Consider the following 14913-nt stretch of genomic DNA (forward strand, 5'->3'; position numbering starts at 1 on the left):
AGAGATATTATAAGAATATTTTAAGTATTTAAAACTAAGTTATAATTAAAAGATTTTGTTAGGTTCTGAGAAATTAATTTCCTATAAATATTTGGGATTTTTCAATACATGACATCATTTATTAAAAGTCGAATACATTTGAGAATCAAAATTTACATCCCGACTAAAAAATAGAACTATTTCTGTTCGGGTTATTTATCTTAACGATTGTGAATGTTCGGAAGAGATGCGGACGTCTTGCTAATAAATTTGATTTGGATTAAAGAACAAAAGTGTTGAACATTGGCAAAGGAGGTACCTGAAGGAATGGACCGACGTACACCATCTTGGAAGTGGATCAATTTTTATGAAGCTTTTGGTTCATTGTGGCAGAAAACATTGATTTGAGCAAGAAAAATTATATCGTTGTAAACAGAACCGATAAAATGTTTAAAACAATCCCCGAAAAGCCTTTAAACTACACGTAATCTGCTTTTGTGGTGTCCTTCTGTACACTCCTTCTAAATGAAAGGGTCCTTCTATAAGCGCTTTCTTAAAGAAAGGGTCCTTCTATAGACCCTTCCCGAAAGAAAACGTCCTTCTATATACCCCTTCTGAAAGAAAGGTTACTACTATAGACCCATTCTGAAACAAAAGGTCCTTCTATAGACCACTTCTGAAACAAACTTTGCTTCTATAGACCCTTTCTGCATGAAAGGGTACATTTATAGACCCTTTTTGAAAGAACAGGCCCTTCTACAGACCCTTTCTGAATAAAGTGGTCCTTCTATAGACCATTCAGAAGAAAATGGTGCTCCTATATACCCTTTCTGAATGAAAGTGTCCATCTATAGATCCTTACTGAAAGAAAGGGCCCTTCCATAGTCCATAGTCACCTTTTCTGAAAAAAGTCTTTCTATAAACCACTTCTGAAACAAAACATTCTTCTATAGACCGCTTCTGGAAGAAAATGTCCTTCTATAGACCATTTTCGAAAGAAAGTGTCTTCCTATAGAACCTTTCTGAAAATGGGTCCTTCTATAGCGCCTTTCTGAAACAAAACATCCTATCGACCCTTTCTGAAAGAGTGGGTGCTTCTTGGAAGTTGATGTTCGTTTTAGAGAAATATTTCGATGTGCAAAATTTAGATCAATGTCAGTCGCTCTTTTCCTTTGGCCACCGTAGGATATTTTAGAACTTTTAGACCATTATGGACTTGGCCACGAAGCACGTTATGTCACTGTAAACAAGATCACAAGGAGTACCTTCGGTAAAAATATCATAACGGTGTTCGAACAGACCTTAAACATTTTTGGAACTTAAGGTACGTTTGGAAGAAATTGTACGATGTGCAAAGTTTCGACCAAATCGTATACTCACTTAGAACTTATAGGGGTCATCAGTTGTTGTTGTTGTAAGAGTATATGATATGATTGTCTGTTCGTTTTCCTGCTTTATCCTGCTCTGGATCTATCTCCAGGTCTAGAAAAGTGACTATTTGAATGGTTGTACTGGGGTTAGTTGAGTTGGTTTGGCAGTTGAAAATGTGCAGTGTGTCGTGCTGGCCTGTACCGTATGCTGGTCCGATGTTTTGCACGGTATCATAAATTCTTGCCCTATAGGAATTTAGGCGGCTGCACCTTCTTGATTATACTCTGGTTTGTCATGGCCGCTGACGCTTCAGCTGCGATAGTCCTCCGAGGACCTCATTTACAAATCTGCTTGAGAGGCTCTGCTATTCTAAGGGTTCTTTCTAATATCGTAGGAGCTCTCACTCTATATATCATGCAGATCTCTCCTGACACGTCTGGGTGGGGGAGTCCTACCCTCCATCCGTGATTGGGTTGAATCTTCCGGCAACAACCGAACAAGTACTGCAACGAGAGCATTCCATTATGTTGCCGTACTGGAAGAATCTTTAACTCCTCATGCAGATAATCCACTGATGGCATGAGGAGGCACTCTTTTGCAGTTCTCTGGTTGGCATTCTGAGAGGTTTAAATACTGCTTCATCGCATTAAAGTTATGTTATCGGACCACACTGGCGACCCATAAATTACTATCATCAAGTGTTTCCGGCTAGGTAGTGGTCGGAATTTGCTGCCATCGACAAGGACATTTAACTCTGGACCGATTGGCTGTAGACTTAGTGCTAGATATTTACATTTGCGGAAAAAGGTGGTTAGATCGATCAAATAGAGGTTCAGGCTTTTACAACTGACACCAGACCTCTGTTATACAAACATTCGCATACATACATCTTGATCCTAAATTCAACGTACCACTGATGTCGACACATATAATTTACTATCCATCCTCAAACTTAGCCGGAGGGTAGTCCATATCTAAATTAGGCAATTTTCCTTGCGGCAATTGAAAGTTTGTCGTTGAGAGATGGCGTTGAGAAGCAAGGGGTTACCATATGCCCCAACTGTCTCTCCATCAAACCGACAATTGCCTCAAGGAAAATTGCCTAATGTAGATATGGCCGTAGTCTGTTTGATGTCCTCAAACAGCGTGGAGTGCTTGACAGAATTATAGGCTTTTCATAAGTTGAGTGCCACCAGCACTGTCATATCGCACGGTTGTTTTTTAGTAATCGGCTGGTATGTGTGGATATGGCATGCAGTGTTGTTGTAGTGTTGTGCTGCTAACAGAATCCATGCTGATGATCGGATATTTCTGATCGAAGAGTATTGTAACGTGACAAAATGTTCACGTACATAATTCACCAACAACTACCTTTACCATACGAAACCAGCCATCCAATATGCAACATACCCTACATCATTAATACCCATGCGCTTCGGAGATAACATGTAAAGCAAAGGATAAGCGCATCCGGTGTAACTTTACAACGACCGCCGTCAGTGCTTACGACTAATAATTCTCATTTACTTCATACTTAAGGTCACTGAAGTATTTCAGAAATGGTTGAGAATGGCGAGCTTACTACTGCAGGGTGTTAGCTGCACGGGTTGGAATAAAGGAAAAGGACTGTTCTAAATCCGCCAACTTACACTTCGGTGCTAAAGCGTTGGGAATACTTTTTGAGGGCTACCCATTAAGTTGTGGTGGCTAATACATACACAGGGCTTTCGAGTCAGCTGTTCCACAGGGCCTTCGGGTCAGCAGTTCCACAGGCCCTTCGGGTCAGCTGTTCCACTGGGCCTTCGGGTCAGCAGTTCCACAGGCCCTTCGGGTCAGCTGTTCCACTGAGCCTTCGGGTCAGCAGTTCCACAGGGTCTTCGCATGGTAGAAATTAGACCATAACATTAAACTAATACCCTAACCCATCGTGTTTCCGAACATCAGCAACCGAACCCATCGTGTCTCCGAGCATCTGCAGCCGAACACCGAATTCATCGTCTTCTCGATCATCTGTAGCCGAACACCGAATTCATCGTCTTCCCGATCATCTGTAGCCGAACACTGAAAACATCGTCTTCCCGATCATCTGCAGCCGAATACCGAATTCATCGTTTTCCCGATCATCTGCAGCCGAACACCGAATTCATCGTCTTCCGGATCATCTACAGCCGAACCCCGAATACATCGTCATTCCGATCATCTGCAGCCGAACACCGAATTCATCATCTTCCCGATCATCTACAGCCGAACACCGAATACATCGTCACCCCGATCACCTACAGCCGAACACCAAATACACCGTCACCCCGATCATGTACAGCCGCACACCGAATACATCGTATTCCCGAGCATTCAGACCCGAACACAAACAACACTGTTTCCCGCCGTGTAGTGGGTCCTTATGGAGACCCTGGACGCGACTGAACTTACCCCAGCCGACGAGAAAACCACGTTACAGTATAGCCTAAAAAGTCATTGCTACGGGCGACAAAAGCAATGACATGTACAATTCACCTATGCTGGTCTGGCTTCAGTAGCGGGAACTTACAAAAGATACTCAACTCCCGGCTTATCCTGCTGTTTCACCATTACCATTGAGATAACGTTCCTGACAGGAAGAGATCTAATACGATGCAGTACTCTTCTCTTCGCTCTGTTGCTCCTTGGGTTTTCGACAAATTGTCTCTTCGGATCAGTCATGGTAATGTCGCCAAATGTTACTGAGGTTCTATCCTCCTTCTTTCCAGGGTTCGAGAGTGTCTTAACTGTTGCACACAATTGAAACTCTTCAGAAGATCTAGCCGCTTGCACAGATGTGATGTTTGTTGAGGTTGGTTTCCTGCAGCGCTGCTACCGTGGAATTCTTCCGGCTCATTAGTAATTTTAGTTGATGTCGGCAGAGTTTTGAGCCATTATCTTAGGAAGTATGGCCCCCGAATACTGTATTGTCGTAGTAGGGGCTGCGAGGACAACATGCTCCAAAAAAATTCAAAACGATCCGAGTCATGTCCTTAGACTGCACTTATGCGAAAAACTTTAACATTTTATAAGGTTGGTACCCGAAAGGGTGGTCCGATTTAGTCCATATTCGATCCTGATCTAAGTCTGGAGAAAATATTTTGGGAAACAAATGTACGCCCAAATCTATTGATCCACATGAGACTTATCGCGCACACCATTTTAGCGAATGTTTAACTTTTGTGGAGGTGGTACCGATGGAAGAGCGAAGATATGGCCCGACTGCTGTGAGAAGTCTATAATTAGCATTAGCATCCAAATACAAATTTTCCAAATGTTACCATAAAACTCAACTATTGTTCAGCTAAATTTTATCGCTTACAGCATTTGATCTAAGTGAGAATAAAAGACAAATGTTTATCCCCTCTACTCTGACTCCACCTCCATTTGATGAAGATGTGTCTTAAATGTTGTTAACTATTATTTACTCAAGTTATTCGCACAAACTCTAAGCCACAATAAATAAATATTTATTGTGGCGGTTAATACAAAGCCCGGCAATACAAAGGTCAGGCCAATGTAACCACATACTTGAGACTAAGGTCTAAGCTGTTAGCACATCAATAGAGTTGATGGCTATAAGCCAACAGAAAAAAAAACACAAAAAGTCAAAGGAACATAATTGAATCTTAAAAAAAATTAAATTTCAATTTAATGATATAAATTTCAAAATCACTTTAATATGATTAATGAACTCAAATAGAAAATAATTTAATTAATCTATTTAGTGGAAACAAAAACAAATCCCCATAGCGTTAAATGTGCTAAACACTTAAACTTGTTTTGGAATTTCTTACGCCACTTTAGGAGAACAGACAGTGAAGTTTAAGTGTTAATTGCATAGGTTATTGCCCCAAGTAGAGAAACAAAACGAAAATGTTCCGTCAGTGTCCGGGTAGCTTCTTATGTGAAAAAATAGTGCACTGTTATTGTTTTGATTACTAGGAAAACAATAATTAATTGGTTTGGGGAAAAGATAGGAAATCATTAAAAAATGTCATATTACTCTGAAACGATTTTCAAGGTTGAGTGATATTCCACAAGTTTATAAATGAAGTAGCAACGTGAAGCAAAGTTTTCAATAACCACCAATATAAAACATAATTTTTCACTTTCAATACGAAAGTCAAAATGATGGATTACAATCATTAATAATTCGTTTTATGCTACTACTATGCTACGCACATTGATTTCCAACACAGTGGAACCCAGCATTAGTAGACAAATTGTAAACAACCATTTGCAACCAACAACATTTATATTTTTCTTCGTAAATAGAGTCGAACATCTCTAAAACGAATGGACATGTTTTATTTATTTTACGCCTTTTTAAAGGGTTCCACTGTAACATGTTACTACTCCATATAGTAAAATTAAAAAAGTCTCTCACCTTATAATTAATCAAAGCGGTAAGCTGTTTGGCGCCAACCTGCCAATCACATTCAGCCTAACCACTAATCATCATCGGTTGCAAACCACATTGAAATGAAGAAAAAAAAAAACAACAATTTTAATAATACCTTGACATTGAATTGAATTACCCGGCTTTGATGGAATTAAAACAATTTATTAAGCCTCAAATAAACAACAACAAAACAAAGAAACAAATCGCATTGAACGAAGTTATGGCATAAAACCGCTATGTTTTTATTTACAAATCTGTTTTGTTTATCGGCTTTGCTTATCTTCTTGTGACTTTGTACAAGAGATCAAAGAATTTTGTTTTTTATCGGTAAACATTTCAAATAGAAGGGGGTGTGCATTTAAATTGGCCCTGACCACCATGTCTGAAGAAGTAAAAGTAATGAAATGTTGTTCTTGATATGCGGTCGTGATAAAGACAACATAAGGTTAGGGTAGGTTAGTTTCGAAGACAGGTACTATAAAACATAAATTATATGAGCGAAACAAAACAAAGTGAGAAACATTAACAAAAAATGATGGTAATTTCAAGCTGAAGCTGAGAGAATATAATACAAGTAAAAAAACAACAATAAAACATCACATCCAAAATACTATCGAGCTTACTGTTTTGGGAGAAGGGAGTACTTACATAAACTTATATACCTCAGCCTTAAGGGTAATGAGGGTAGTTTATACGATTCATAAGATGAAAATGTGAATAATCGAAATAATCATTTTGAATCCCCAAGCATATATGGACACGAAAACTCTCGAAGGGTTAAACGACTTGGTCCAAAATTTGGTTATCTTAGGTCAAGTTCGAACATAGCTTCCCTCCAGTACCTTCCCTATAAAAGTTCAAATTTGTCGCTAAGATGGTGCGCATGGAAACGCTCGAAGGGATAACGCACTTTGGTCCAAATTTTGCACATCGTAATTCTTCCAGACATAGGACAACATCGAATGTGGACTAAAAAACGGTCTATAGAAGCACCCATTACTTTCTTTTCTTTTTCCTTCAGAAAGGGTCTATATAATCACCCATTACTTTTTCCTTCAGAAAGGGTCTATAGAATCACCCTTTCTTTGAGAAAGGATCTACAGAATCACCCTTTCTTTGAGAAAGGATCTATAGAATCACCCTTTCTTTGAGAAAGGATCTGTCTTCCAGAAAGGGTCTACAGAAGCATCATTTCTATCAGAAAGGGTCTATAGAAGCATCATTTCCATCAGAAAGGGTCTATAAAAGCATCCTTTTCTTCAAACAGGGTCTATAGAAGCACCCTTAATTTGAGAAACGATCTATAGAGGCACCCTTTCTTTCAGAAAGGGTCTATAGAGGCACTATTTCTTTCAGAAGCACCCTTTCTCTTAGAAAGGATCTATACAAGCACCCTCTCTTTCAGATTGGGTCTATATAAGCACCCTTTCTTTCAAAAAGGTTCCATAGAAGCATCATTTGTTTCAGAAAGGGTCTATAGCAGCACGCTTTCTTTCAGAAGGGTCTACAGAAGCACCCTTTCTTTGAGAAAGGATCTATAGAAGCACACTTTCTTTCAGAAAGGGTCTATAGAAGCACCCTTTCTTCCAGAAAGGGTCTACAGAAGCATCCTTTCTATCAGAAAGGGTCTATAGAAGCATCCTTTCCATCAGAAAGGGTCTATAGAAGCATCCTTTTCTTCAGAAAGGGTCTATATAAGCACCCTTTCTTTGGGAAAGGGTCTATAGAAGCACCCTTTCTTTGAGAAAGGGTCTATAGAAGCACCCTTTCTTTGAGAAAGGGTCTATAGAAGCACCCTTTCTTTGAGAAAGGGTCTATAGAAGCACCCTTTCTTTGAGAAAGGGTCTATAGAAGCACCCTTTCTTTGAGAAAGGGTCTATAGAAGCACCCTTTCTTTGAGAAAGGGTCTATAGAAGCACCCTTTCTTTGAGAAAGGGTCTATAGAAGCACCCTTTCTTTGAGAAAGGGTCTATAGAAGCACCCTTTCTTTGAGAAAGGGTCTATAGAAGCACCCTTTCTTTGAGAAAGGGTCTATAGAAGCACCCTTTCTTTGAGAAAGGGTCTATAGAAGCACCCTTTCTTTGAGAAAGGGTCTATAGAAGCACCCTTTCTTTGAGAAAGGGTCTATAGAAGCACCCTTTCTTTGAGAAAAGGTCTACAGAAGCACCCTTTCTTTGAGAAAGGGTCTATAGAAGCACCCTTTCTTTGAGAAAGGGTCTATAGAAGCACCCTTTCTTTGAGAAAAGGTCTACAGAAGCACCCTTTCTTTGAGAAAGGGTCTACAGAAGTACCCTTTCTTTGAGAAAGGGTCTATAGAAGCACCCTTTCTTTGAGAAAAGGTCTACAGAAGCACCCTTTCTTTGAGAAAGGGTCTATAGAAGCACCCTTTCTTTGAGAAAGGGTCTATAGAAGCACCCTTTCTTTGAGAAAGGGTCTATAGAAGCACCCTTTCTTTGAGAAAGGGTCTATAGAAGCACCCTTTCTTTGAGGAAGGGTCTATAGAAGCACCCTTTCTTTGAGAAAGGGTCTATAGAAGCACCCTTTCTTTGAGAAAGGGTCTATAGAAGCACCCTTTCTTTGAGAAAGGGTCTATAGAAGCACCCTTTCTTTGAGAAAGGGTCTATAGAAGCACCCTTTCTTTGAGAAAGGGTCTATAGAAGCACCCTTTCTTTGAGAAAGGGTCTATAGAAGCACCCTTTCTTTGAGAAAGGGTCTATAGAAGCACCCTTTCTTTGAGAAAGGGTCTATAGAAGCACCCTTTCTTTGAGAAAGGGTCTATAGAAGCACCCTTTCTTTGAGAAAGGGTCTATAGAAGCACCCTTTCTTTGAGAAAGGGTCTATAGAAGCACCCTTTCTTTGAGAAAGGGTCTATAGAAGCACCCTTTCTTTGAGAAAGGGTCTATAGAAGCACCCTTTCTTTGAGAAAGGGTCTATAGAAGCACCCTTTCTTTGAGAAAGGGTCTATAGAAGCACCCTTTCTTTGAGAAAGGGTCTATAGAAGCACCCTTTCTTTGAGAAAGGGTCTATAGAAGCACCCTTTCTTTGAGAAAGGGTCTATAGAAGCAACCTTTCTTTGAGAAAGGGTCTATAGAAGCACCCTTTCTTTGAGAAAGGGTCTATAGAAGCACCCTTTCTTTGAGAAAGGGTCTATAGAAGCACCATTTCTTTGAGAAAGGGTCTATAGAAGCACCCTTTCTTTGAGAAAGGGTCTATAGAAGCACCATTTCTTTGAGAAAGGGTCTATAGAAGCACCCTTTCTTTGAGAAAGGGTCTATAGAAGCACCCTCTCTTTGAGAAAGGGTCTATAGAAGCACCCCTACTTTGAGAAAGGGTCTAAAGAAGCACCCTTTGTATCCGAAAGGTTCTACAGAAGCACCCTTTCTTTCAGAAAGGGTCTATAGAAGCAGCCTTTCTATCAGAAAGGGTCTATAGAAGCACCCTTTCTATCAGAAAGGGTCTATAGAATCACCCTTTCTTTCAGAAAGGGTTTATAGGAGCACAATTTTTTTCAGAAAGGGTCTATAGGAGCACCCTTTTTTCCAGAAAGGGTCTATAGGAGCACCCTTTTTCAGAAAGGGTCTATAGGAGCACTCTTTATTTCAGAAAGGGTCTATATAAGCACACTTTCTGCCAGAAAGGGTCTATAGAAGCACCCTTTCTGCCAGAAAGGTTCTATAGAAGCACCCTTTCTTTCAGAAAGAGTCTATAGAAGCACGATTTCTTTCAGAAAAGGTCTGCACCCATTCTTTCAGAAAGGGTCTATAGAAGCACCCTTTCTTTCAGAAAGGGTCTGCACTCATTCTATCAGAGAGGGTCTGTACCCATTCTTTTAGAAAGGGTCTATAGAAGCATCCTTCTTTCAGAAAGGGTCTATAGAAGCACCCTCTGTTTCAGAAAGGGTCTATAGAAGCACGATTTCTTTCAGAAAAGGTCTGCAACCATTCCTTCAGAAAGGGTCTATAAAAGAACCCTTTTTCTCAGAAAGGGTCGATTGAAGCATCCTTCCTTTCAGAAAGGGTCTATATGAGCACCCTTTCTGAGCTGAAATATTTAAAAAAAAAGTAATCGCTTCTCCAACATAATATTTGTTTAACATAAAGTAACAACAACAATTCGTACAGTGGAAAGTTTATGGCAAATATTATTTTATAATTAGAAAGCAATATTTCATAGCATACTTTTAGGCATTTAATATTAAAATATGATCTTAACTGAATATTAATACATACTTTATTAAAGCACAATGCTTTTAAACGTGTAATAAATTTTTCGTTTTAGGATAAACTACTCAGTAAACTCGAAGAAAGTGAACCAGATCCACCTACATCACAAGAAGATGAATGTGTCATTTGCATCAATGCCCGGGCGACAATGCAAACATCACCATGTGGCCATCGTGTGGTTTGTCGTCGCTGTTTTGTCAAGACCATACAAAGTGCGGTGGCACAACGTTTGCTGCCACTGCGCTGTGTCATTTGTCGGGCCCGTGTTAATCGACTGACATCATCGAGTGGAACATGGCGTATACAGGTAACACAATTCGCTATTTTAATTTTTTAACAATTAACTTTTCATTGATTTGTTGCTACCAATAGGAATCTGCCAGCAGCTACTCCATGGGTGGCAAAAGTTGGGCCTCCGTAGGTGTCTCTGCTGATGGTGTTGCACCCTCGGCCAGTTCATATTCCATGAATGATGCCCACAGCGGTCATCACAGTTTCCATTTACATCCCACACGTTTTCCACGAAGTCCCAACGGTCGAGTCTCCCAATCGGATAGCCTGTATTCAATGAGTTCGACTGGTTCGTCGTCGGCTGCCTCGGTTTTCTCGAAAACGTCTTCCATTTCAAGTGATTTGTGTTCACCAGCCTCGCCTATATCACCGACAACTTGCTCGTATAATCAAACATCGATGGTTCTGAATAATCATTTGGCACCACCCACACCTAGCATATCACCACACTCGCCAACTTCCACATCGGGTTCGGGTACCTCGGGAGGTTCATTGTCACCCAAAGATTTGCATGTCCACTCACATCACAGTGGCTGCCCTAGTGGTTGTTCGGGGGCAATACCCCGAAAACCTCTAAAGTCGTTGAGCAATTCATCTTCCAGTGGTTCATGTAGCAGTAGTAGCGGAAGCAACAGCTATGTGGCCCCCTCAACACACACTTATCCCGGACGAAGACATACCAAGGGAAAATTAGTGGAACTACAAAATCGTTTACCGCCCATTAAAGAATTTCGTAGTCCAGCCAAAGTGCCACATCCCTCACCGGTACACATAAGCAATCCAAGATTTCGGTAGGTTAGGAACGATATTACTCCTTATTTGTCATGGCTAAGATTTCTATTTGACTTACAGCTATGCTTCCTATACGAAAACTACACACGACAATGCCAGCAGCAAGGAACCTCCATCACCACCAAAACGACCCATGAACATACACATTAGTGCTTCCCACAACACTTTGGCCCCGCCACCACTTAAAGCCGGTGCTAATGGTAAAATAAGCCCTTTGGCCAGCAAACATCAGCTCTCCAAGTCCGCCTATAGCTTTGCAACTAGCAAAGACAAGAAAACTTCCTCCTCCGCCGCCTACACGAGCCTGGAAAGCACAAAAAACAATAACTCGGCTAAAATTAGCCACAACAACAAAACGGCTGCCTCCACAAATAATATTTCGCTAACGAAATCTTCCTCCGCATCTACATCCGGTCGTCATAGCCAATCATCAAATTCAACGTCAACAGCGGCGGCGACGACGACGACAACATCTGGATTTTCCACAAGCAAAAGTTTTCCATTGTTCTGCAACAACAATAATCACAGTAAGTGAAAATGTTCTTCTTTTTTAGATTTGTTTTCATGTTTGTGTGCTTACTCTCTCTCTCTCTCTTTTCTTCGTAACGTAATGTGAACAAGTTTTGTTTTATTAAGCGTTTTTGTGTAAAAGAAAATGAATTGTTTTCCAAAACAAAGTCTATAGAAAAAGAATGGCATTGTTTAAAGAGATTGAAGGGAAAAGAAATGGGAAATTATTAAAGGAAATTTTCCACAAAGAAATTGTAATGAGATTGGCAGATGGAAAAGGGAAGCAGGAACGAGGGTTGTGATCTTAGAAAGAAGACGAGATTATAAAAACAACTAACTTCAAATAAAAAATCTATTTAGACGTAATTTTATGCAAAGAATAGAGCTGCTTTCGCTACTAAATTATCTTAAAAGGAATGATCGAAAAAGTCCCCGATATCAATGAAATCATTGGATTAAAAACACTTTGGACCAGACAAATCAACCATAGCACATATTACCACCAATCGTGAAGACGAACTTTCCTGTAATGAATACTTCTCCACAACCTTGTTAATTGTGCCATGAATCAAGTGAAATAGTTCAGTAACTGCTGTTCCTATTAGTTCAGTAAAATAGAGACCCTTTCTTGTTGGACACCACAGAGGCTTGACGCTCATTTTATGTTTGTGAATAAGAAGGTCGAGGAATGAGCACGTTAATTTTGACTCTATCCTAAAAATTCGCAATTTTTTTTCTTATTGTAAGTTTACATTTTCGAAATCCACTCGATTTCAACTGTCAATTCCATTCCTTAAATGTCAAATGAAATCCAATGGTTTTCAGATGAGTTTTCATTTGACGTATACGCAAAGGCATTGACTGTTGAAATCGAGTGGATTTCGTAAATGTAAGCCAAGCATTCTAGTCGAACGAACAAGTTCTGATTCATTGAACTAGTTCAGTAACTGTTGTTCATTTTATTTAAATAGCAGAGCAAACCAGCGGACGACTTCCGAATATCTTTGGAGTGTAAACCTGTGGTCTTCCGTTCTTATATATGCATCAGGCTAGAAGATGATGTTTTAGTTTATGAATAAATCGAAGAGAAATAAGATCGTTCATTTCGCTCCCCAAAAAAAATTTCCAAAAATGATTTCACTGAAAATAGCAAATGAACTAGTTCATAAACTTTTAGTTTAATAGAATATCGAATCAACGAACGTTTTATCCTATTTGATTTCCCCTGATTTCTTAGTTTATGAATAGAAAGGAAGAAAAATGAATTGGTTCATCATCGCTCTTTAAAAAATCGTTCAGTAACGAACAAACTTGTTCATTCGAAACATTCATTACAAAAATGAACTGGGTTAGCTTAGTAACTACCGTTTATTTTAGTTCAATAGTGGAGTGAACCAACGAACGAACGACTTCCGAATTTTGTCCAATTTTGTAGTGTTTCCTTCTTAATTTTGGGGTTCAGAAGTAACCTGGCATGAGCTCGTTCAGATTTACAAGAAATAGGAATAATAATGAATTCGTTCATCTTTGCTCTCTTCTGAAAACTCTTTCAAAAAATTCGTCCAGTAGCGAATAAACTAGTTCATTTGAACGATTCACTGCAATGATCAACGAGACTAGTGTATGGTTATATCACACCATATGCTTTTTCACGTGTATGTGGCCATTTTGGGTATACTAATATACAGACCAGCTGATGTCATACATGTGAAAAAGCATATGGTGTGATATAGCCATTAGTAATTACCGCTCATTTTAGTTCAATAGTACAGCGAACACAGGTACGACTTCTGAATATTCTTTTGTTCTATTTTGTAATGTTTCCTTCTTAGCTTTGAGGTCAGAAGCAAACTGAAATGAGCTCGTTTAACGTCACTATTTCTCAAAAAGGTAACGAACGAACTAGTTCAATTGAACAATTCACTGTAAAGAACAACTGAACTCGCACAGTACGACATAAACTTTTAGTTCAATAGTGAACTAACAAAATTGTAAATATGTAGTTCGTTACCGTCTGTGATTCTATAAAACATCGAACTATTGAACTAAAAGCAACTAGGGGACCAAATTACCGACTAAGCCTTGTATTAGCACCAGGAGTAAAATAACTATGCACTGATTTAAAATATTTAAGATGTATTGGAACTATAGAAAATTTAGCTACTAAAAACAATGATTGACTCAAAAGGCTGAACTAATCAACCGATTTGGTTCAAAAGTTCGATGATAGGCCATATCGGTCCACTCCTTCCGATATCTCCTCCCGAAAAAGTTCAAAATTTTTTCCCTAAAATGGTGCGCACGAAAACTCTCGGAGGAAGTAACTGAATTGTTAAAATTTCAAACTCTGCTACAATGGCACAATTTTTTTCTGAGGCATGTTAATACTTCCTAAGATAATGGCTCAAAATCTCCAAAAAGCCTGCCGGCTTTTCCCCTCGAAGGGAGGAACTGATTTGGTTTAAACGCTGTACATACATCGTATTATTTTTACATAACGAATTATGCTCAAATATTGACTACATCGAAACACTCTTTTGGGTACAACCCACACAAACTTGAGAAAAAGTGAAGCTTAAGGACGCGTCTGGGATCGTTTAAGAATTTTTTAGTTACGACGATACAATTTCTTTCGGTGGCAAGCCTATACTTCCTCAGAAATTGGCCCAAAAACCAAAACACGCCGATTCGGTTCAAAATATATTGTCCAAACATAGTTTAAGTTCGAAGATGGTCCGCTCCCTCCGGTACCTCCCCCACAAAAGTTCGAAAATGTTCGGAAAATTTGTGCGCACGATAACTCTTGAAGGAAATAACCGATTTGGTCCATACTTTGCAAATAGTGAAACTTCTACCAGACTTACATGCGGTTCCTATATGGACTCAATTGGTCCATTCCTTCGGGTAACTACCACACAAAATTTCGGAAAAGTTCAGTTTAGGACCTATTCACGAATCGCTTTGATTTTTGTTGTAGCAACTTGTATTCACTGTCCCCCATATAACGGTATAAGTTTCATCAGGGGCAAGTCCATACTTCCTGAGAAAATAGCCTGAAAGTTACAAAAAAGCCCTATGACACCGTGTGTAGTGGTTGGAGCGCAAGATAACTCTCGAACGGATCTGCCGATTCGGTCCAAAATTTGGCTTTCGTAATGTTTTGTCCAAACTTAGTCTAAGTTCGAAGATGGGTTATATCGGTCCACTCCCTCCGGTAGGTTTTCCGGAAGGTTTTCCTAGTGGCCCGATATTATGTTTTCCGTAGGCTAGTATAGTACAAAAGCCCTATCTATCGATATCCCCCCGCAAATTTTTGAGCTTTAA

General features: G+C 39.5%; 1 protein-coding gene across 11 annotated transcripts in view; it reads left to right on the forward strand.

Annotated features, from left to right (window-relative positions):
* LOC141406692 (uncharacterized) overlaps positions 1 to 14913 on the forward strand; it is a 155203-nt gene that overhangs the window by 137667 nt on the left and 2623 nt on the right. For all 11 annotated transcript variants that reach the window (XM_073992596.1, XM_073992593.1, XM_073992588.1 and 8 more), the window contains exons 3-5: positions 10052 to 10303; positions 10369 to 11078; positions 11140 to 11606. In XM_073992596.1, the coding sequence (XP_073848697.1) occupies positions 10052 to 10303; positions 10369 to 11078; positions 11140 to 11606 (1429 nt within the window). The remainder of the gene's footprint in view (positions 1 to 10051; positions 10304 to 10368; positions 11079 to 11139; positions 11607 to 14913) is intronic.

The sequence above is a fragment of the Musca autumnalis genome, unplaced genomic scaffold, assembly GCF_047663935.1.
Source record: "Musca autumnalis isolate F117 unplaced genomic scaffold, ASM4766393v1 scaffold_5, whole genome shotgun sequence".
NCBI lineage: Eukaryota > Metazoa > Arthropoda > Insecta > Diptera > Muscidae > Musca > Musca autumnalis.